Here is a 24,699-nt window from a genome sequence, read left to right as displayed (position 1 = left end):
CTGCACTGACACTTGTATTATCTACAGGAGGAAAAATCACAGTCCATTCCAGCCAGTTACCTTCTCAAAAAGGCCCTGTCCTGTCACCTCTTGTTTCCACCTTCGGCAGGACTTTACCTTTTTGTTTTTCTCTTCAAATGCAATTTCATCTCAGCCAGACATCTGCCATGCTTTACCCTGTTTCTGTTGCTTTCATTATTGGGTGTCAGGGGAAGATTATGGCAGCTGTGATCAAAGCCTAATGTTTGCCTCCACAGCAGTCGTGACTCAGGCCAAAGTAAACCAAGCTTTCTGGGAGATAACACTTTATTTGCCAGGCTTTCTCTCTGTTGACATCATTGCATACACAAACCCTTCCCTCCCTTTCTGTGAATTCTTTAATCTTTTGTGACAATCTCAAATTTCTGCACTTTTGTTTCCAAAGCTTTACCAGCTCAGCCCTCACTTATCTTTTTGCCTTAATCTTATCCTATTTGCTCCATCCTTAGTTGCCTTTTATCTTGACCTAAGAACAGGAAAGTGGATGATGATAAATCAAGAGAAGAGAACCAGAAGGATCTGTTCCAGGAAATAAAGACTTGGAAAGGGGTATGTAGTATCTGGCATCCCTCACCATTGTGCTCAGGTCAGTTCCAGCTGAATATGACAAGTTCTCTGAACAGCCTGGCATACTTAGATGCTCCTGTGGCTCATACTCAAGGCTACAGAGCTGTGGTCTTCAGGAAATGGGGAAGAGGGTGAACCAAGGGGCAGGGAGAGGTAGTTCTGTAATAGAAAACAATGTCATAGCATCAGTGCCACTCTGTACTTGGGCTGATTTGGAGGACAGTTGTGAACCTCAGAGCTGACCAGGCTGGGAATGAGGTAATGCCCTTCTTCTCCTAAATCCTGTTCATCATCACCAGAACCTCTTCCTTTCATCCCCCCTTTTCTGCAAGTGAACTCCCTAGCAGGGTGCAGGTCCCAGACCAGAGAGGTGCAGAATCAGCACTGTAACACCCCACCTGCCTTTCAATTCCCTGATAAGTAAATAAATAAACTGGTATATCACTGTCTTCAGTAGAGTGTCTGGTCCAGCTTGCATTTGGGATTCTGATTTCTCATTCCTAAAGGTAATGCTTTGCATTTCTCTTTATTCAATTACATCTTGTTGATTCCTCCAATTTGCCAAGATAATTTCAAATTTCAAATGCTGATCTGATCCTCCAAAGTGCTAGTAGCCTTTCCAAGCTTGGTGTCATCTGTGAATTTTATAACAGCATATCCTATTTAATTTTCTAAATAATTAATAAAAATATTGAAGAGAGCAGAGCCTGAAGGACTCTCTACTTGAAATGTGTTTCCAGTTTACAGCACACCACTGACTACTACTGAGAAAGCAGTTTCTCCATTGGCTCTACACATGCATTATAGTTATTTAATCTAGAGCATGCTTCTCTGGTAGGAGAATCCAAAGCACCAAGAGCACTGCCCAAGTCACAGCATATTAAACTAACGACTTCCTCCTTAGCCACTAGCACAATTACCCTTCCAAATTATATCTGGTTATACTCCTGTGCTCACCAGTTGGTTAGCTAAAAAATATTCAGTATCTTTCTATGAATCAGTTAAGCTGATCTGCCCTTCATTTCCTTGATCCTCAGTGCCTACCTTCATTATCGGCTAGAGATAATATTTAAAGCTAGGTACTCTGCTTGCATTTCCCTGGCTGCCTGGCACCTCCTGCATCCTCCTCAAGTTCCTGATGATGAAATGCTCATGGGTCAGCCACTGTTCCTGCAGCTTCCTCTGAAGTTCATTAGGACATGCTGACAGGACAGAGCTAACTCATTTGAATATTTTTGAGGCTGTTCTTTTCTGATTCTGCCCTGGGCTCCTTTCTCCTCATTAAAATTATTTTGGTTAAGTTTTGAGGACTGAAATAAAGGCAACATTTAATTATTTGGCTCTTTGTTATCAAATACTATTTGAGCTCTTAGACTTGCCTTGTTCTTCTTCATGTGTGCTTATGGACCCAGTTCTTTATGCCTTTTGAATCTCTGGATGGTCATCTTGGGGTTCAACTCTGACAGCTCCCCATGCCTGTGTGATTTCTAGAGACTTTTCATTAGTTGAAGGTTATTCTTTCTGCCTTTTGTGTGATTGCAGCTTCTGATTTTGGGTCCTCAAAGAGTTCCTGATGCAGCCTCTGTGCTCTCTTCCCACGCTTCTGAGCTTCCCCCTGCACAGGCACAGTTTGCTGCTGTGCCTTTAGTATCATCCCTTTTGGCAGCTGGGAGCTGTTCACAGCTCTTTTATCCTTCAGATTCTCTTCCCAAGAGACACTTGCTGCTCTGCTCCCCTGGGGCTGCTGCCGCTGCTTTTCTGGAGTCCATTATCCTCACATCTTACTTTTCTTCAGCTCTGGAAGGCTTTCATGAAACAGTTGCTTCCCATACAAATTACTGATACATTCAAATTTTCAGGGAGTCTTTGCGTTCTGGGGAAATTGAATAGGAAGTATAGATTCCTTCATAACTGTCATCTCCACTCTCCAAAATATAGGTTTTGTCCCCAGAACAGTCTACCCTACATACAGGAGTAGCTCATAATGGTTAGCCTGGAACATGTGGTGCTATTTTTCAGACATTTCTGGAAGCTGCAAGACACTGGACCAGTGATCAGGATTTCTCTAGTCCACAAGACTTCAACCAATAATTCTGAATAATGCTGGAAATGTACCAGGAGGGCGTGCAAACTTAGCAATTGCCAGCATTGAATGAGATAAAGTATAAATTGAAAATGTATTCATAATGATTAGAGCTCGAATGAATGCTTAACATATGGAAAAATAATTAGCTGATTATAATCAGGCATTTTCTTATCCATCATTCTCAATGCACTTTTTTTTTTTAATGTCTAAAGAACTGATTATGTAGGAATCTGAACTGTGTTTTGGCTCAGCAGAACTGGGATGTTTGCATGGCTGGACTCCGTGGAGTGCTGTTATCACTGGATGACATGGCCATCATGGAACTCATGGATCTGGGGAAGACAAAACACTCCTTCTGCTAAGTGCGTTCACTGTAGTGAGGTTTCACTATCACACGGCTTTCCCAGCAGTGGGAGAAGATCCATGCTTGGATCTCCTAGGCCACAGGCCCATGACTCCAGCAGAACTGAAAGTGAGCCCCTCAGAGACTGATACCTCCTCCATGGCCAGGGAAGAGCTCCCACTAGTGCACAGAGAAACTGTTCCCAGTCCTGATGAAGTATTTTATGGAGGTTTGAACTCTTCCTTTGGGTCACTACAGCAAAATCAAGCTGGGCCATAACCTTCAACTGCTGACTAACCAGAAAACCTTGTGTTTACTACAGCTCGTTTCTCCTTGTTCAAAGGCAGCTGTGCCTCAGAACTTCCTCAGCTCCTGGTGGGGCAGGACACCTCTGCCACGGGAGCAGCAGATCCCATCTGGGCAGGTCATTATGCTGTGTCCCAATCTCTCTGCAGCTGTTAACACCCACCCCCAGAGTCAGCAAGAGCCCTGTCAGGTGGGACATGGATCCAGCATGCTGGCACCTCAAGGAGTCACCACAGCTGCTGCTCCACCAGGTGAGTGATCCTGGGGCAGACTGTGGGGGGCTGGGAGGGGAGAGACAGCTCTTTTACTACTGCTGGGAGTGCCTGGTGTGGCAGCTGGCAGTGTGTCTCCCCCAGGAAGCACTGCGATTTTGCAGGATGTGGCTGAACTACAAGGCAAGAAACAATTTCCAGGTTGTGACACTGCAGGATGTCACGAGTTCACAACGTGACACAAGTATGCAGCAGTGATTCCTGTGTGCACAGGATGCCACAGGCTCTTCTTGGAAGTGGGAGCTGTCCACCTCACGGACATGGCATTTGTAGCTGTGGGAGAAGGAAGGCTTTATCCAGCAGGATGAATTGAGTTGACAGGTAGGACTGCCTGTCATGGGGCTTGTCAAGCTCATGGGAGCTGGGGGCAGGGTGCTGAAGGAGCATTTGGGGAGCTTTTATAACTGCAAAATAATGCATCTTCTCTGCAAAGTGCTGCCTCCATCTCAGGGCAGCTCTGCCCAGCCATGTTCTCCCCAACACATGGGCTGGGCCCTGTAGGGCTGAGCTTGTAAGACCCAAAATAAGGAAACGCTGGCAAAATTAAGGAGCTGAGAAGAGATGTCCAATGGAAACGAAATTTCATTTTATTCAGCACTCCCACATGGTTTGCTTGCAATGGGAAAATAACAACAGCTATCCTGCAGAGATGTGACAGAGGAGCTGGGCTGACCCCTGGAGCTGCACACAGCAACACCATGGCTCTGGAGATGCCACAGTACTTCCAGCTGCAAACATACAAGTTAACAACCACTACAGCTTCCTCCTCCTCCTGCACTGCCCAGACCAGTACTTTTTTACCCCTTGCTTCAAAACACTAATAAAAACCACCCTAAATCAAAACAAGAAATAACAGTGAAAATAAGTAAAATGAAACCCAAAAAAATCCTTGCTCAGGCAGTAAGTAAAGCATAAACCTAAGTACTCCTATAAACTCAGCTGGCTGTGGACAACTACAGCAAAGTGGATGTTGTTCCCTAAAGGTCTCTTGTACTCCTGTGGTATTTAATTCACAGGGCACAATAAAGCAGAGGATTAAAGGGCAGTCTGTAGTTATGCAGGCAGCAATAAATAAGGCTCTTCTTGGAAAAAGCATGTAAGTAAACAGATATGGGAGCTTCACCCACAGAACAACCCCTTTCTTCTGAATCATGCCTTTCCAGCACCATTCCCCACCTGTGTGTCTACCCATAACTGTGCCAGGATGGGAGGGATAGGGCTTGGAGGCAGTACTCATATACCCTCTTCCTCTCCTAAAGTTTTTCCTCCTTGCTTTGTAGCGAGGACTGGATAGATCCTCTTGGAACCGTTTTTTCTCTCTGAATTTAAAATGGATATAACAGCAACACCCCACATCTTGAAAAGTCTTTGTTCAGGAGGTGAAAGACACTCATTGTGTGCATGACAGATACTGCAAGGTCTTTAAAAGAAGGGAGTAAATGATAATTTCAAGCTACGTTGAACAGAGCACTAGTGTCTAGGTGATTTTATGGGTCTTTTATACCTCCAGATTTCCAGATATTCCCCAAAGAAGTCCATGGAGTTGAATATTCATGGTGAGGAGAGAAAAAGCACGTGGCTTCCACTTCATTCTGTTTGCACAATGGAAACCATTCCTCTGGGTCTGGAGGAATTCTGAACCTTCCTATGCCATAGCCAATGTTACTCTGACCAAAGCACTGCCTGTGTAGTCATGCTGATCCTCAAACATTCCAGGGACACTCTTTTAAAAGGAAAGCTGGATGACACCACTGTGCTGCACAGGGCTTGGAAATCTGCCTTCACACTTGCTTGGAGTGAGACCTGAAAAAGTCACATTGTTCCCCAGAATGGAAGAACACACGTGTATTTGCAGACAGGTTAAAATGTTTCATTTGGAATTTAATTTTTTTAAAATGTTGTATTCCAAATTCTGACACTGAATTTGAAATACTCAGCATGAGCAGTCATCTCTAAATGTTAAATCAAAATGCTTTGTTCAAGAATGATCAAAACATGACATTTGCTTATTGAAAGTAGAACTAATGCCTCCCTCTCTGCTTTTATTAGCAAATGAAATTCTGTAAGGAAAAATGAGAATAGTTTCAGATTTTTTTCATTTTCTAAGGGATGCAGGTCCTGTCTGAGCCAAATTCCTCCAGACTATTCCAGTGCTCTTTCACTTAGAGAAATACAAACCAATTAGGAGAGACACAAAGGTGAGTACAGATCACGTTTGCCATCCCCCTGGATAATGTAGGACACATGGGCTAAATTAACCTGAGATGCCTCTGATGTGATATGTTGGCATGTGCATTGTGATGGCTTCTACTGCCTCACTAGAGTGAGATGTGGGCATCCTTCCCCTCCAACATACAGGAAGGCATCCCAAGGATGTGAGGTGGAAGGATGTTCAAGGTGCAATTTGGCCAGCCTTTTGTGGGACAAATGTGTTCCTGGGACACACCATGGTGCAGCCTGTCCTGTGCTGCTTTGTTCTCCACAGCCATGACAAAAAAAATTTTCAATTGCAAACCCAGAATTTCTGTGAGTTTTCCAAAAGCCTTTCTTTCACCTTGGGTGCTGTGGCCTCTCTGCTCCCTAATGATGTCCCCACAGGTCTCACCTCACCTTCTTCCCTGCAAAGGGCTTCACCTCTCCCACAGTGGCACTATTCAAAATTAACAAAGGTGGTAGAAGCCAGGAGGACAAGGATCTGTTATTTCTGATCTGTTGCTAGCTAGGATCTCTAGGAAGGCCTTACTGGTCCTTACTTCTCTGCAAATACAAGCGTTTTCCATCAGAGCTACAGACTTTTATGGCTGCAATATCCAGGTAAGCGAATGCTGACAGAGGCTGAGGGGCAGGTAAGGGTTTACCTGCACCTATGGGATCTGCCAATGCTGAGCTCACAAGTATGACAGCAGTGAAAAAGGAGCTGAGTGAGGCTAAACTCACAGCAAAAGTCTGGAGAAGAGCTGTGAAGAACACAGAAGGGTTCTTGATGTGGCCATGGCTGAGCAGAGTGAATTGTTCCATCTGGCATAGTATGGATATTGTGGATCCAGCTCTGCCATGGGGCAGAGGGGCTCAGGCTTTGGATGTTGTTCATGGGTCTTGGTGCAGGAAGAAAATCACTGCTTCAGGGAGTAATCTCTAGGAAGAATTAAGTTTAGCAACTTTACCCATGGGCCTGTTTGCAATATTCTTCATTACAGCCTTTTGTACCTGGGTTGAAAGATGGCTCTGCTGGTAGGTAGTCATCATCAGTCTCTAAGAGGTGATGCCAGAGATAATTAATGTGGCTTCATATTAATCTCTTCTTACCTCTGCTTCTGGCTCCCCACTGAGCTGGGGGCACACCAAAAGCAGCCTCATCCACTACGCATGGTGGGGGGTGAGTCCCCTGTGGTCTCATCTTTGACCACGGAGTTAATTCCCTTGCTACAGCCACAACAGCCTGCCATGGACCACAGCTTCCACCTCCAAGAGTAATGTGTCTGTGGGATGCAGTCTGTAGTAGGAGGAGTGACAGGACAGAAGGCAGTTGGAAAAACACAGCCTGGCACAGAACTGAAGACTTTTTTCATCCCTTACTAGATAGCACAATTTGTGCAGCTGGCATGGGAGATCCTACCAGCTGCCTACAAGGAAATTTCCTGCCATAGTGTAGAGGTTGTGACAGGCCAGATGAGTGCTCCTGCCTCTGCCCACATATGGAAACTTAACCCAGGGACACCAGGCACTTGATTTTGTCTAGGAATTTAGTGACCAGGAAAGCACCATTCTGATTGTAATGTATCACACTTGAAAGCACAAAATGCAGTTCACAAGGAAAAAGAATTTCTTTTTTCCCTCAAAAGATGTTAATTATGTTGCCCTCATTAAATGCTAAACACATTGATCCACTGGAGCAGAGAGCACCATATGGTTATTCACGATAAAATACATCTCTGGAGCCCTGTTGCAACAGTGGGACCCTGCTGGAGATGGATGTGGGGAAGGAGTGTGGAGCTGAACGCACACATGTGAAAGCCCAGGTGCTGCTCAGACTGTGCTGCAAGCCAAGTTCATTCCCTGCAAAGAGGGAGAGGGTTCAGAGCCAGGTCCAAAGCTGTGTGTCTTTGCTCAGCAGCGACTTGCTGGCTCTGCAGAGCAGCCGGAGCTGCGCTGGAGTCCTATGGGCACATGGAGCCCCTGCAGCCCTGCCCACTGCTGGGAGCACACAATGCACACGTGCTGGCTGCCCTCTGCTCTCTTATGGAACAATCAATGCAACAGTGGATAAAAATAGGTCCCTTCTTTCAGGGGCAGAGGGGTGGCTTGTCTCGATTTTGCCAAGCATCCAGTGTTCCTGGATAACAGCCAAGGAGTCGGTGATCAGATTAGCTTTGCAGCACTGCTTCTCCTGATGCTGGCCCAGCTACAGGGCCCACAATGATTGCTCCCCAGGAGGGACCCTGTCCAGCTGCATTGAGAGCCCCATAACCTGCCCTGTGGGGACTGTTCCTGTCTACACAGTCCCTGTACAGCTGATAGATCAATGATCTGCTCCGTGTTTTTTAAAGCATGCACACTGTGGCTAAAATGGGTGCAGCCATGGTGAAGCAGGGCTCACAGTGAAGAAAAGGTGACTTTGCAGCCTAGCTTTGTCCCAGCTGCCTGCTCTGAAGGTAGGACCTGGATCTGGCTACTCCAATTAGCTCCAGTTTACATGCAAATTAGGTAAGATGTGCATAAAGAGCATGGCAAGCAGTGCATCAGGCTGAAAGTCATGGAAGACGTCTGTATATTCTCACAGATCTTATCCAGGTATGCCAAACCCATGCACATTTGCTATGTGGGCTGCTGTCAGGTCTCTCCTCCAAAGACTGCTGAACTTCTCTGCCTTGTGGTCTGCCTTTAGGGTGTCATCAAGCCAACATATGGGTTTAGTGCTTCCTCAAAACTGATTCCTTACTGCGGTAGCAATTCTTCCAGCTTTGTACCTTGGGGGACTGTGCAGACCTGAATGAAAACATCTGCTTTCCTTTTGAGAAGGCGATCAATATAGATGAAGACCAAGACCCTGAAGACACCTCATTTCTCAGTTTCATTTTTATTTCATTGTGACTTTGACTCCTAAATCCTTTGAATGCTGAGGGCCCAAGTGACCTGGCTAGATAACACCCTGAGGCTACCTCAGCCCGGCATTTCCTCTAGAAAACAAAGCTCATTTAAAACAAAACCCCATTAGTCTTGGCAGGAAGCTTGAATTGTCACTGTTTCAAGGAAGCTCCATTAATTACTGTTCCCACTGCACTATGAAAGATCAAATGCTGAGGATCGTTTTTAATTGGCTATTGATTTCTTATGTTATTACCTATGGTTGTGCTGAGATGCTGTCAGATGTACTGGATGCTTTTGATTATTCCTTCTGGCAGCTGGGATTAAAAACAGCAGGCAGACATTTCCTGATCTGTAATGGATTGCCATGGTGTGCCAACAAGAATCGTCAGCTGGATGAATGGTCCTGCTCTGCCTATCTTGTGCTGCTGAGCTGCAGTGCAGTTTTGAAGGCAAATACCATCAGGGACCAGGCAGGGAAAGAGCAGGAAAAGCTTCAAAGAGCACAAGGATTTACTGCTTTCAGAAGTGCACTGCTGTCAGCACCAAGGCAGGGTGAGCCAGGGAGCAGGGACTTGGGCACGGACAAAGCAGAAGTGCCCATTAGTCATTGATCCAAGGAGAGGCAGATCAGATTACTTTTGCATTGCTGGGGATAACCCCCAGCACGGCAACCTCAGAGATGTGTGATCCCAAGCAGGCCAGCACACACAAACCATACCGACACAGGCCTGCACACACAGCCTGCTAATGGCCCCCCTGGGACATGCTTCTCTCTCAGAGCCCATCTGGGGATGCCTGAGCCTACTCTGTGACATGCTCTCATTAGCTGGCAGAGTTCCTCCTTATTTAACAGGAGATGCTTTCCTGTCCTCCTGACCCCAAATGACACCTTGTTCTACAAATGTCAACTTCCCCTAATTGCACTTTGACAGAGGGAGAGGCAAACACTTCCTTCCCCCTCCAAGGACTGTCATTTAATTAACAGGCAGGTATCTCTCAGGATTTACAGCCCAGATCTGAGTTGCTACTCTCTCTACTCAGTAACTGAGGCCTGTGAAAGCTCATTCAATTTATCTGTGTGTTTTGATAACCATATTTCTGCTAATCTCTTGCTATGCCAGCTTCCTGGATTTACCTCTCAAGGACCATGGAGAGAGCAGTTAATCAAATGAACAGTCCCCGACTCAGTTCTCATTCCCTTCCTGGTTCCTGATCTCAGACGTCTGTGTTGTAGACGACTTCATAGCAGAGCAATACCTATGCTGGCACCATCACCAGTTTCTAGTATAATCCAACTCTCATATCTGTTCTACAGACATGACCAGAGATAGCACAGATGAAAGAGAGATCAGAATCAAAGACATCGAGGCTGGCTGGATATCAAGAAGCATTTAATTTGTTCCTCCTTCACAAACTAGGATCATCTCTCTGCAACCTGTTCTTGACATATGCTTCCTAACAGGTTCTTAAAAAACATCCAGTACTGGAGGTTCCCACAAATCTCAAGCAATCTTTTCCAGTGCTTCTTGCCCTCCTGTTAGATGTCTGAGAGCAAGGGGGAGAACAGTGCTGAGAGGCCATACCATCTGTCCTGCTGGTCATGAGGAACAGACTGGTTTTACTTTGGTTGTGGCTTTTGTTTTCATCATGGGTGAAGAGGTAGATAATGGTTCCTGTCCCTTCCAACTGTTTTTGTGGGTCATGCTAGGATCTAGAAAATTCCAAAGAAAACTAGTATATTACTGAAGGTTAGTGGCTGAGGGATCAAATCCAGACCCCTGGATTTTGTTCCATGGATCAATAGTCTCGGAGTAAACAGACGTATTTGGAGAGTTCAGCTTGGAGATGATCTGACCATATCAGAACAAATGAGGATAACAACAACCAAATGTTCTGTGCTGAGGGAGCTCTATGTGCAAGAAAGTACTCATGCCCTCACCTTTGACTCCACACTGGGAAGATCAATGCTGCCGTGGGATTGCCCATGCAAATTGCCACCTAAATCCCTTACTGACTTGGTAGAGAGGAGATCACACAAAACAGCTGGGCAGTTGCTGACTGCCTGTCTGATTTTAGTAACACCTCTGCAGAGTTGGTGACTTCTCCAACACTGAGACTCCACAGTTCCAGGGGATGTGTCCTGCTGAGCACCTCCAGTGACAGGGTATATAAACCAGCCTCCTGGACAAGAGTCACCCATTGGATACCCAATGGATGTGAGATGTCCAAGTGCAACTGAAGTGCAAAGTGGCAGGAGCTACAGAGGAGCCCTGTTTCAGCACATCTGCTCTTCAGTAAGTACCTTGTCTTTCAAACCTCTGCTCTGCTAGTGAAAGAAAATCTTGGGGGTCAAGCTGATGGTAGAAACAACTGGAATTCATACACTTACTGTAGGACCTATGGTATCATAATTTGCTAGCTATGGCTGCCCAGCCTTTGTACAAAAAAAATGTACAGACAGCATCTTACATTAGCTGGAAAAAACAAGTGTGGTAGAACTGAGTGCACCTAATGTCCTGCCCTTTCCCCATGACTGAGCATTTCTTAGTTCCTAAATTTTTCCTACCCACCCACAGGCTAGGTAACAAAAGAGGAAAAGGGCTCTACTGCAGAGGAGGAGACACTGAATTGCACAGACAACACTCCAGTATTTCAAGATCCATTGCCACTGTAATTATCCATGTGAGGTTTTATCCTGAACTTGCAGAAGTGAACTAAAACACAGGGGCAAATAACAAGAGGCTTTGGGCCATGCTGGCAGTCAGGAGCAAAAGTTTCTATCTCCAGAGCTGCCTTTGACCACTTGTGATCAGAAGACCCTACATGAGACAGCAAGGTTTGCAAGAAGGTTGAAGAGAGGGGGGAAAAGCTGTTCAGCAGTGAGGAACTCACTTCAAGGCTTCTAGGGAGACATTGCTGCATCCATCACAGTTGCACAAAGTTATAATGAATGAGGAATTCACCTCAGTTGTGGTGTTCATTGAATGGGTTGGGTTGAAAGGGACCTTAAAGATCATCTTACTCCAAGCTGCTGCCTTGGGCAGGGACACCTCCCACTACTCCAGGTAGCCCAGAGCCCTGTACAGTGTGGCCTTGAATATTCCCAGGAGCTGGGCACCCACAGCTTTGCTGGGCAACCTGCTCCTGTGCCTCACCACCCTCACAGTAAAGCATTTCTTGCTAATATCTAACCCTACTCTCTTTCAAATTAAAGTCATGACCCGTGTCTCATCACTACATGCCCTTGCCCTAAGTCTCTCTCTAGCTCTCTTGTAGGCACCTTTACATACTGGAAAGCTGTATCCCCAGAACCTTCTCTTCTCCAGGCTGAACAACCCCAACACTCTCAGCTTGTGTTCACAGGAAAGAACTCCCTTAGATCAGTCCCTTCCCCTGGCCTGACCTGGCCTTGCCTCTCAGTGGGAACAGACCAGCCTTCTGGCTAGTGCTAGTGCAGTCCCCTGAAATCTGCAGGGCTGAGGAGAAGTCACTCAGAAAAGAGAGATGACCACATCAACAGTCAGGGAGTCACAGCTCCTGCGGAAGATCTCATTTGTCACTGAGTTTGATCTGGGCAGGGGAGGAGATGAGTGAACACACACTCTTGGCTAGTACTGAGCACGGCTCATTTCCACTGCTGAGCTGGGAGAAGCAGCAACAGCAACAGCTGGGATTGCAAAGAACAAAAATACACTACACAATCAAGTTTTACACTGCAGGGTGGCAGGGACAGAGGGCTGGCAGCATGCACATATTATGAGCTTTTCTACAGGAATGGAGACAGAGCTCACGTGCTCCAGAACATCCCCTCTTCTGGATAATCATGGGTGGGCTCCTGGCAGCACGGGCAGACGTGCTGCACACAGCCCAAGTGAAGCCAGTGCTGGGCGGTTGCTGAGTGCTGGGCAAGAAAACCCACGTACAGACATGTTACCTCACTGCATCTGTAATGCTTCCCACTGGCTTTTGAGCTTGTGGGAAAGCCAGCATGCCTGGCACCCCAGGACTGCCAGCTGTGCAGGGAGGAACATGAGACGGGGATACCCCAAGTCATGACTCTGAAATGTTCCTGGGAATGGGATGTCTGCTTGTTCTTTGGATGGGAAAAAAAAAAAAATCAAAGCTCCCAGCTTAGGGCATTATGCTTAGTAGTGACATCAGTAGAGATGGAAATAAATTTATTTCCCCTTAGAGAAAAATAAAAAAACCCTGCCTCCCCCACTTCTTGCTCTGAAGAGACATCTGTTTTTCTCTGGTGTTTTTGCTGGTCCCTCTGCCATCCCAGCCAAGGAAACATTCTGGGGCCACCTAGATGAGCTGAGACAACAGTGAAAACGGGTCATAAAAGCACAGAGGAGGAAAATCTGTGGACACTCAATCCAAGCCAAACTGTATGGGCTGGCTCCCCACTCCTCTCCACAGGTGAGTGAGCAGGCGGCCACGCTGTGAGATACGATCACCCACCTATACAGACAATGTCCATGAAGCCGTACATTCCATAGCAGATCTGGAAGAGCAGGTCCTGGCGCTGCCACTTGGCTGAAGGACTGAAGGTCGACCAGATGAGCCACGAGATACTGGCGATGAGGAAGAGGGAACCCAGGATGGCCGCTGCTATCTGAACCTTCTCAATGACCGTCAGAGAGATGGCCTGCCACTGTACAGGGGGGGACAAGAGGAAGGGAGGAAGGACAAAAGAGATTAGTTACTTGGAGCACATCACCATTTAAAACCGTTGTAGTGGCTTTGGAGATCTCAAAGAGCACCTATGGTTTTTACCCTGTCCACATCTGGGATGGAGCATGGCAGCTGTTCCATAGTGCATGGCCTTGGGTTTCTTGACAGCACTGCCAAAGAGGCAATGGAAAGGAATCCTGCATCTCACCAGGAAAGCACAGCGACCTGAGTGAGGCAGGACAGATGAGGGCAAGACACCAAAAATAACATCACCGTGACAGTAGATCTCTGATGGCCATCACAAACCAGTTCAGTTGCTCCTTCAAATAGAGGCCAGGCAACATCCTCAGCCCAGGACATCCTCAGCCAGTACCATAAGAATAAGTATCTCAAAGAACCAAGCTTTCTTTTGAAGGCCTCACATGAGCTGGCTCCGTGCCACTTTGTAAGATCTTACATGATCATAGCTCTAGGTAGGATCTCACAGTAGCAATGCACATCCCACAGAACTTGCTACAAACACAAGTTGTTGTGGTCAGGACACCCTGCCTTTAGATGATGACATATTCAGGCTGTGTTCCAAGGTAAACATCAATGCTTCTTCCTCAGAAAAAGAAAAAAGTAGAAATAACTCCTCCAAACCCATTCACTTTGTCAAATAGCTTTGTATAAGCTACATTATAAATATCCCAAGTCCTGACTCCTCGTTGTCATCCAGCATAAAATCTCCTCACTCAGATTTACACTGCTGAGACAACCGTCCTATAAAACCAAGAGCAGAAATTGGTGTCTTTAACAAGACTTGGGGACGTGGTCCATAGCGTCTCCTGCAAATCAAAAATCAAGTGTGTAAACAGGCTGAGGAGAGACAGTCTCTCCTGGCATCGAAGTATATAGGCCACCTCTAGCTGTGAGATACAGGCCCTTGAAATCACAGTGGGACTGGCAGGAGGATAAACAAAGATGGACTTCAACCTCCTGAAGATACAGAGGATTCAGAGGAGTTGAAAATCTTTAGCTTAGATTCAGTCCAAATTCAGTGTCACTATGAAATGACAGTCTTGTGAGATCTCAGTGCCCTGCATGTTTGTCAAACACAGCCTAGGACAGCAAGATCACCCAGCAAGCCTTGTCCCATCCTTCTGCAGTGCAAGAAAGGAATTCAAGTACTTAAATGCCCAGGCCAGCCAGGAGTCAGCAATGTTTTTTGCAACAGCTTTTGAACCCCGACTGAAGTGTGAGAAGGACAAGAAGTGACTTGTGCTGGTACAGGCATGCATGGCACTATTACCAGATCAGTGAACCACTCCCCTAAAAAGGGCTGCATTTGGAGAGGAACAAACTAGAGCTTCAGCTGGAGGCTGAGGTCTGTGGGTTGCAACTGAAGGAGATTCCTCTGCCTCTGCCAGCCTTGCTCCTTGGCTTACATCCTGCAAGGGCAGACAGCCCTCAAATTGTCTGCCATGGATGTGCAGCATCATGAGGTGGGTGGTACCAGCTTATTTGGTAGTCAGCCACAGAAATGGCCACAGAGCTGCTGAGCAGAGAGAGCGCTTGTTCCCTACTGAAGCAGGACTGGGCTCAGGTAAATCCAGTCTCCTCCCTGGGCTCAGATACTCCAGACCCCTTCTTGCCATCTGCCCCAGCAGCTGACCCAGCCAAAGACAAACACTTAGCACTGAGGACACTCAGTAATCTTTTCATCAGCCCATTCCCCATTCTGCCACAGCCCGACCTGCTCCATGCCTCTGCCAAATCCAGCCACACATCTCATCTGGCCCCTTTGTGCCACTGAGAAGGTCACACACTGAACAGCCTGGAAGTCCCAATGCTGCAGGGGTGCTGGAGTCCACAGGAAGGGCACAATGGCGCAACTCCTCTCCTGACATAAAGCAGAGCAAAGGCCACCCAGCACCCATCACAGATGGGTGGCTTCTGGGCTTCTGGCTTCTGAGGATGGGATAAGCAGCTCTGCCATCCTCCCATCAGCTTGCCAGCATTGTTCTCAATACCATAAGCCAACGCAGAACAAATTTGCAAGTAATGCCATTAGCCCAGAGCTCCAGGACTAAATTCATGTGGTGGGGAGGGAGCTTGGCTATGTGCATGGGGTTGCAGTTTCACCCCTGCAGCTTTCCCCAGACCTCACCTCCCCTTCTGTGGCCTGTGGCTAACTCGGAGGGAGTGCTGGGAGCACAGCCTGGTGCTGCATGAGAAGGCTTTACTGCGGGCCCCTCACACCAGCCCGCGTGCGCCCGTGCCAGCCAAATCATTCTGCATCATTTCTCTCTCTTGAGGAGGTAATGGACTGGCTCCTCACCATCTGCCTGGCACACTGCAAGGCCTCTGGTAGCAACAGGTCCTTCCAAGGTAGCAATTAGAGACAAAGGGAAGAGAAGAAGGAACTGTTTTCTACAACCAGAAGCCATGTACAACCAACACCATGGCTTTGCAGAGAAAGGGAGGCTTCAGTGTAGCATTAAATACATTGTCAAAGGGAATGGGGTTCAGAGAACAGATGAGTTACACCTGAGTGCAAACCTCAAACCCTGCTCCCCTTGGCTGGGAACGGAGAGGCTGAAACACTGGCAGGGACAGTGCCTGATGCTGCTCAGCTGGCAGTGGCTGCTGGGAAGTTCACTGTGGTGATAATGAAGAGCCTGGAGTCTGTCAGCTGTGCCAGGGGGTAGGAGGCTCTCCCCCTGCATCTGTGACAGTGTGACAGTGACACACACAGCAGCAGTCTTGACTCTGTTCAGAAGGTGGCACTGGGGTGTGATTACCCTCTGGCAAGGAGGTAAATGGGTCAAAGCTGAACACTGGGGAAAACAGCCAGCTTGCAGAATACTTTAATATTTTCCAGTTAAAAAAAAAAAAAAAAAAAAAGTAAGTAATAAATGTTGTATTTTCTCTCTGGCAACCCTGAGAACTGCAATTTAGTGTCCCACATCTACCTTGAGCCACTAATAACAAGAGTAATTATTTTTCTTCTTTGAATTCCATTTTGCTACAAATCTTAGTGTATGAGATGGAAGATCTTAGTATGAGACAGAAGATAAAGCCTGTTACCCCCATGAGTGCTCAGACAGAAAGGCCCAACAGCTCTTCAGAGGTAGAATGTGCTGATGAATTTCAGCTGTAGGAGCTGGGCTTGATGTGTCCCTGCACTGTCAGCCTTAGGAGCTCACCTCAATCACAGCACCATGTCTTTCAGATTTCATAACAGCCCTTAGAAAATCACCCCTTTTCCTAAGCCCTCTCCACCCTCATTATGGCCATCAGACCAGGGATTTGGCAGGTGACCCTATCATCCCTGGGTCACCACTAGAGCTGCAAAGAGAGGTCTCAGCAGCTCTGGAGTCCCTTTACTGCCACATCTGAAACCCACAAAGCTCTTTGAATGCCTGGCAGCAGACGCAGCCTCCTCCCTCCAAATCTCCAGCTCAAATGTTCAATATCTACCAAGATCACAGTGTCAAGCAATCCCAGCTTGTGAGGAGAGACCTAAAGCTGAGCCCTTCTTCCCTCAGTTGATAATGACTCGAGCTCCTGGTAGCCACTCAGCTGCACTGAAGTGCACCTATAACAACTCAGCTCACCCAGGCTGTCAGTCAGGGACATGACCTTTAGGCAAGTAGAAAGCTCTACAGATGCTCTGCCAGTGCTGAACAGGGCAGAACTAAGGACTTGGTGGTACCAGAAAGCTTTAAAGGCTCCATACAGGATAACAGGATCAGCTTTGTGAGCTCCAGACTCAAATGGCTTCAGAGCATGCCCAAACAGCTTTCTGTGATGGTCTGCCACCCGCACTGAAATAGTGCTCCAACCCTCCAAACCATCCTGGAGAAGCTGTCTGTCTCTCTGTCCTCTGCTACCACCACCCTGGGACAAGCGCTTTGGCACATCACCCATGCCTGCAGGTGCAAAACACTACTCTTTCTCAGACCAATTTTCCCAAGTTTCCCCATTTTGCCCAAACTGAAAAGCTCTACAAACCAGATACCTCAGAAAGAGCTTCTTAGGAGCTCACTTCTGACATTTGTGATGACTTTAGTCAGGGTCCAAGCTGGGACTGGTGCCTTCAAGTCATGTCACTCCCTGTCTCACACTGTTCCATAACCTGCAAGTTGTACTTGAGACAAATCTGTTTCCCTGTTTGCTTCAGTGCTTCTGCTTAAAGGCTTGTAAGTGAAAACCTGCTAATGCAACACAGATAAATAATGTCGTCACTATTTAAGGCCTGATCTGTATTTCCCTTTCTTTGGCACTTGCAGTCTACAAAGGCTCCCAAGCACCAGCATGAGCATATGCAAGGCAGATACTGCTTGCAGAAGATGTCTATGTCTTTGCAGCAGCTTGCAAAGAAGTCTCGTTTGCTGGAAAAGCCTTCCTGCACTCCCCTGAGAGCTCCTCCATGCCTGCCTCAGGCAGTTCAGTTTATTTTTATTGCTGTATCTGACACATCCCCTTAATACACATCATTAACATCCAGAGCTGTGCTAGTCAGCAATTTAATTCTCAGACCCAGGGTCACAAGCAAGAGGAGGTTTTTCCTAGAAGGTTGGAGAGGATCATTTGTAGCACTGCTTAGGTGTGGCTCTTCCCTTGATGCTGTCCCAAGATCCTGGCCATCCTCCTCAACTATGTTCTGGAGGATGGATACTTCTTCATAAATTCACCAAGCAAAATTAAGCCACTGTTGTGGCATAGCTTCCCTGCTGTACACTTATGGATGCTGTGGCTTATTCAGATACTAGAAAAGCAGCAAGGAAGAGGGGGAGTGGGGCCAAGTAATGAAAATGGGCAATGGTAAAAACCTCCCTTCTCCATGTGCCAGAGCATCTGGTAAGACTCAGGCTACAGCACCGGTAGCATCCTGGAAAATTCCCATTATAATGCACAGGCCCCAAAGTCTCTCTTGCAGTGACTGCACCCATTGCTTGCAGCCTTCAGCTGAAGCTCAGCAGGGACCAGCAAAGCTCATGCTTAACACAACTGATTCAGCAGGCTGGGACAATCAGGAGACATCAGTAAACTTGCCTCAAGCTTTTTAACTCAGGATCTCAGGCTGAAGTTCAAATACCCTGTGAGCTCAGCCATTCTTGCAGATGTGTCCTGATGAAGAGGCCATATAAGAGCACTCATCAGCTCCTAAGAGATCATCACCACGGACAAAATGGAGACAGAGGAGACCAGACCATTTCCCAACCCCAGCACTGGATAACTGGGGATCTTTGGAGCTGAAACAGCCCGCAATGCAGGAAGAGTCAGAGATAACAGTATGTCAGAACTGAACTCCTCAAAACTGCAGACAGTTGTTGGGAAGGCTGGTTCAAACAGATTTTCTCTCTGCTAACATCAGAGTGGATGTGGCTCAAGAGTGACTACAAAGGAGCTGTATAGATTAAATACACATCAGAGGCCCATCGAGGCAGATACCTACTCCACTGTGTATCAGCACCAGGGTGCAGGCAGTACTATCACGTGCTTCTAAACCCCTGTGTCTTCAGGGTCTTTTTAAAATCATAGGCTTTACACAAGTATTGCCATGGAGGGAGGCATTTAAACCCTCCAAGCCCGTGATTCCTGTCTTGGTGACTGGCAAACCGGAGAGCAGGAAGGTGGATGGATGGATGGATGGATGGATGGATGGATGGATGGATGGATGGATGGACAAAGCTCTGGATTTCCTGGTTGCTCACAGCTGATGGAATATTTTTTCTCATTTGTTGCCCGACTGCTGCTTGGCAGGACACCTGCTATGTTCTCCAACAACTTTAATCTCCCAGTCTGAGCAGGTTAGCAGTGTTGCTGCTTTAAGACCCTTGCTCTTAAATGCCTGCAATCCAGGGAATGGGGTGGGTTAATTTGTAGAGATTAATTCTGCCAAAATAGCAGACTAAAGGTCTCTCTCTGGTATGAAACATCATAATAGCCTGGAGGCTAGAAGGAGCCTGTGTTAATTATGCATGAACCCGGCTGTAACTTCTCTACCCACACCATGAGTCTCCAGACACATCTGGCCCATGCTGTGCTTCTGAGCACTCCAAAAAATGTGCAGCAGATGTCAAAGTGGGCAGAGAAACATGCAGGTCCCAGGGAACATGTGGGTATTGGATGTGCTGCTCTGCTCAGACCAATTGGACATGCTTCAGGGAGTCCAGGGTCTGCCAGCTGCCTGGATTTGGCTTCCCAGCAGTCTATCAGATTAGAGGATGCAGGAGAGAGGTAGGCCATGTTACTGGTTAGAATCTAGCCAAGCTCAGAGCATCACCCAAACAGATTATATTTGACAAAGACATGAGGCCTGTGTGGTCCTTGCCTGTATTATGGTTGGTCTAGAAAAAAAGAGATGACCTTGACTTCCTACAGCATTTGGCCTCCAAAAATTGTGCTTGAGAAATTCAGAGATTTCTTGTAAGAATAAAGCTGGGCCCAAGTTCCAGCAGATCCTGAGAAGAAAGGTCAGGGACTCTGAGATATATCTGTATGTCCAGCTGGACCATGTTATCCACAAGTGGGGTGCAGGCCAAGCAGAAAGGATGCTCCTCCCACCTGCACATGCTGTGACTTGTTATGGGATACAGTGCTGGGGCATGTAACTCCTGTATCCTCTCTGCCTCCTCTTCCCAGCATCTTACCAGATGGTGAGAGCCACTGAGAAATGAGGCATTCATAGTGATGGGTTACAGGGGGTCCAAGCCCTTAGTCCTGGTAGGAAGTTCTGGCCTGGTCCATCAGCCACTTCCCACAAGATTTTGCAAATTAATGCCTATGTAGCATCTGCTTCCCAGCAGTGCCTTTGTGCTGGCACCAGACAGGGCACCCAGGCACACAGCTGTAACTCTACACAGTGCATTTATTCCAGGCCAAATGTCTTTTCACTCCAGTTGCTTCTTCCCATCCTCCAAATTTCCCAATGCTTCTCTGAGAAGTGCTGCAAAGTCTAAGCCAGAAATGTGAAGGTTCCAAGCCCTGGATCTACACAGTCCTCTGGGACTTTTGCTCCTGGAGCCAAGCTCTCTAACTCAGCTGTTTCTGCCACTCAGCTTTTGTGTTCATGGCAAAGACCAGCAGATCAGGCCACTTTCTGACAGGGGAACCCAGAGACAGAGAAGCTTTGCACAGGCTCTGAAATATGTGTGTGTGAGGTGGGAGCTTGTCCATGAGCACCTCCCAACAAATTTTAGCTGAGTGAGGAACAGGAAGTCATTGACCCATTGCCCTGAGCCACCTGAAAGTGCAGAGCATTTGGAAGTCATTCATTAAAGGAGGTTCTGGAGACACAAATGCTCACAAATTTGTACTCGCAAACCTTCAGTGCTGCTCAGCATTGCATCCCCAATCTGAGACACAGGAGGCATTAGGGCACTTGTGGAGCAGCTTTCCAGAAATAAACAAAAGCTGCTTTGTCCACATCTCCCCTCCTGTGTTTCAATCTGCTCTGAGTTACTAGAGCCAAGAAATTAAAATATTCTGGGTCTGAGGCTTGGGATGAAACTACTGATGTGTCCAGCCCATGGCTCATGGAAAATTGAATCAGACTCTCAGAGAAGAGGCAGGTTTTTTCTTCCCCTCAGCAAAATTCTCCCATGATGTCCCCCTAATTTCACTACTTCATTTAAGTTTGGAGTCCTAATGGGTTGTCCCTTTCTCCTCAATGTGGTAAGCAACTTCAGGCCTAGAAAAAACCACAGAGAGATCGCAGTCTGAAGAAGAGAGCAGGAGTTTGCATTCCCCTACTCCCCTGTACAACTGGGCACCATCACCAGCGCTGTCCTTGCCCCCTGGCAAGAGAGCGACCTGCAGAGGTGCAGGCACTGGACAGCCCAAAATCCCTACAGACATGACCCTGGTCTCTAAACCATTGTAATGCCTCTCCAGTCCAGATGATGCTGATAAAGCAGTAGTACCTGCATGTAATGTGCTTCCTTACGGCTGGGGCACTAATGGTGCTCAGCAAAGGCATGCAGCAATTAATGCATCTTCAGGCATTGCCCCTGCAATAAATCAATAGCTATTAAGGATAATTTATCCCATTTTTAAGTCACTCAGGTTTCCCCATTCTGAATCCTGATTTTGAATCACCAGTCTGTACTGCAACTTATTCAAATACAGTGCTTTACAGATAAGAAAGGATGTGGGTCCTTGGATGACTTTCACAGACACTCACATCAAGATGTGCTTTACCTGTTGTGTGCACATCTGCGAAAGTCCATCAAGAATCAGGCTTGAAGAGACCAGAGTATCAGAGTCAACACCTCTTGTGCCATGCCATGATTGTGGGAGAGCAGTAAAGTGAAAAAGGTGGTGAGATCAGAGAGGAGAGCTCTAAGAACCCTCCATCTGCCTCCTCCATCCCTCACGCCAACACAGCAGAGTCTCAGCAGGAGGAGACCAGGATTAATGGCACAACTATAAACACTCAGTCACAGATTGTGTGCTCTGTTGCAGTAAATCCCACAGTGGAGCTGTCCTTGCGTGGCCCTGGAGACAGGCACACCTGTGGTCTCCAGTGGATGAACACATTTGAATCGCTGTGAGGTGTTAGTGGAATTTTCAACAGGAGGCAAGTGAATATAGGAATTGCCAAGGACAGAAAGAGCAGACTCCCAAGGGATGCTCACAGAACCACTGAGCAGAACATGGGGCCTCTTTGGATAAGCCCCTAGCAATCCTTTCTAAGTGTCTCAGACATATGAATCCCTGTGCACAGGGAAGGAAAACCCACACAGGTAAAATCCACTTGTTCCCAGAAACAAAAATTGAAACAAGAATAGATAGACTTTGAAATGTCTCTAGTACCTTTACCTGCAGAGGGTTCTTTGTGCTTATGGCAATGACGTGATACTTGTAGTAACACAGCTCACAGCTCCAGCAGCCTCTCTCGCTAATCCATTTGATCAGACATGGCTGGTGAGTGCACTTCACAGATCCATCACATCGACACGGGCTCAGCAACTCCCCCTGAAAGAGACAGACACCATCAGTGAGGCTTCCCTCCTTCCACAGGCACGGCACAGCACAGCACACGTGGCACGGCATGGCAGAAGCTCCCACATCCACCATTTGAACTTCCTTTTTACATAGTTTGGCTCAGGCAATTGTGCTGCTTCCATCCCTTTTCCCTCTAATAATGCATGGCTGATGTGAACCAAGACTGTCAGGGATGTAATGGTCTCAGCTACTGGGGTCTTACTTGCCTTGTCACCACTGAAGGAAAACCTAGATGAGCACAACTTTTACCAGACTCCAGAGGACCTGACCACTGACCCCGAACAGTGGACACACCTCTGTTGGCAGCCACATGCCACTAGTTCATTGCTCAGGTTTTTGTCTCTCTGCTGCCTGTTTTCCAAAGTGAGGTTGGAGGTGGTAATAAATTGTGAGACAGTCTCTGCCGCAGACTCCTGCTCCGACCAGGGTAGCTTCCTGGAGCCCAGGCAGGCAAAAGGTCTTCAGATTTATCTCCACACCATCCACTTTCCCCAGACAGTCATACTGGTGAACTACAGGGATGGCTATTTGCACCCTAGAAGCAAGCAAGAGGAGAACAAATTGTGTCCTGGCTTGTGACCCAGCTGGTTATGAGTGGTGGCAGAAACACTGAACCTCCTGGCTCGGTCCCTTGTTTCTGGTGTAGCTTTTAACAGGGTATCCACGAAGACACCGTATTATTCAGATCCATCTTCTGTCATCCTGTTCACCATGGGACTAAATTCCTCTCTGCACACAAGCTCAGGAGCTCTTTACAGTTGTTTGCCATTGCTTATTCAGGTTAGGAGAGAGACATTACATTTTACTCTTCCCTGTTTAGTGTTTAAAAGCCATAGTAAAGATTCCAATAGTGTATTTAGCTGTGCTCCAAGATTAAAAAGGTTTTAAAGGCAGAATAAGAATATCTATGGGACAGAGAAGGTTGAATCATACTTTCAGCACTGGGGAGAAGATATTTGCTCTTACAGCCCAGATCAGCCTCATCACTAGCCTGATGGAGCACCAGGATAATGGACCCTGGCACTGGACACTGCTGGATATGGTAAAAGACATCCATTCCAACTGCCTCGGGTTATGCACCAGATCCTGTTCTTGCTAACCCTGGTGGGAAACTGTCTCAGCTTCTAGGTCACTACATCAGGTCTCAGGACCTGAGGAACTGAGGACCCCACTGGGCAAGAGAGATACTTCTATTTTACAAAACCTAATGCGAACACGTGAATCATTTCATTTGTTTCAGCTAGGTGACCTAAAAATGTCATCTTTCATGAAATTTTAGAAAAACTGTAAATAATTGTTTATGTTACAAACGCAGCCTTGGCTCTACTCGTTACTGGTTACATATTGTAGGAGATACAAAGGGAGAGGGAGAGCAAGGAGGGTTGTAGGCTCCATGAACCTTTTCCACCTGCAAAGGGGTGACATGACAAGCCAGAAGAAGGGAAGCAGGGAAGGATTAGATGGGAGAAAGGTGCACGTGGGAATGAGCACTGACATTTAGCAAACTCCCCATGTGAGGTCCAATTTGAGGGGCTGTGCATGTTTGTGCCTTGGCTGAGACTGGGGTGAGACACTGCCAGTGTGATAAGGAGCCCAGAAGAGCAGGTACTGCCCGACAGGATGCAAAAGGGGAGGGACCAGAATTTGGCATGACTCCTCTGTTTTCCTGGCTCACCAAACCTCTTCCACACCAAGAGCCAGCCTGGTACATGGACCACTGCTCTGTGCCTTTGGTCTGCCCTTCTCATCTCAGCCTTATTTTCTCAACAGTTTCACTCCTCAGCACACAAGTGCGGCCCCAGCACTAAGGAGGTCACGCAGAAACCTCCCAGATCTGCAGCATCCCTGCCTTTCCACCTCACTGCACACCAGGGTCTCTCTTGCAGGGCTCAAAATGGTGAGTACAGGACCTGGGCTTTGTCTAATGAGCAGCTGGAGGCATCGATGATGAGGGATCAGAAATGGAGCAGAATGGAGCAGGAACTAAGAGCAACAACCTCCAGGCAAAGGCAGAGGGGAAAAGCTGTAGCTACAGCCTGGACTTGCACTGGCTTCTGGGGCTCTGTAACAAATGAGTCTATGAAATCTGAGCTTCTCTCTTCAGAGCCAAGAGATGTTCACAGATGTCCTACAGCACCATGGGGACCCAGTCTCCCTCCCTAACTGGGATGCTCAAACACACAGTCTTGCCAGCTCCTACAACCTCAGGATTTAACCGTGGAGATGAGTCCCCCAGTAACTTGATTTTAGCAAATGTAGCAAAAACTCAATTTATCACATTTTCTCCAACCGTCTGAAATATTACATCCTTGTATGTGGCACAC

General features: G+C 47.2%; 1 protein-coding gene across 2 annotated transcripts in view; it reads right to left on the bottom strand.

The window, feature by feature from the left end:
* MARCHF4 (membrane associated ring-CH-type finger 4) overlaps window positions 1–24,699 on the bottom strand; it is a 94,886-nt gene that overhangs the window by 5,689 nt on the left and 64,498 nt on the right. The window contains exons 2-3 of one of the 2 annotated variants that reach the window (XM_086897938.1): window positions 22,184–22,345; window positions 13,166–13,358 (exon numbers count right to left, since the gene is read on the bottom strand). In XM_086897938.1, coding sequence (XP_086754064.1) covers window positions 13,166–13,358; window positions 22,184–22,345 — 355 coding nt within the window. The remainder of the gene's footprint in view (window positions 1–13,165; window positions 13,359–22,183; window positions 22,346–24,699) is intronic. The other variant, XM_023930465.2, reaches the window with a different exon arrangement.

Source organism: Cyanistes caeruleus, chromosome 7 (assembly GCF_971803275.1).
Source record: "Cyanistes caeruleus chromosome 7, bCyaCae1.hap1.1, whole genome shotgun sequence".
NCBI lineage: Eukaryota > Metazoa > Chordata > Aves > Passeriformes > Paridae > Cyanistes > Cyanistes caeruleus.
Note: the sequence above shows the minus strand (reverse complement) of the source record. Positions and strands in the feature narration are given on the sequence as shown.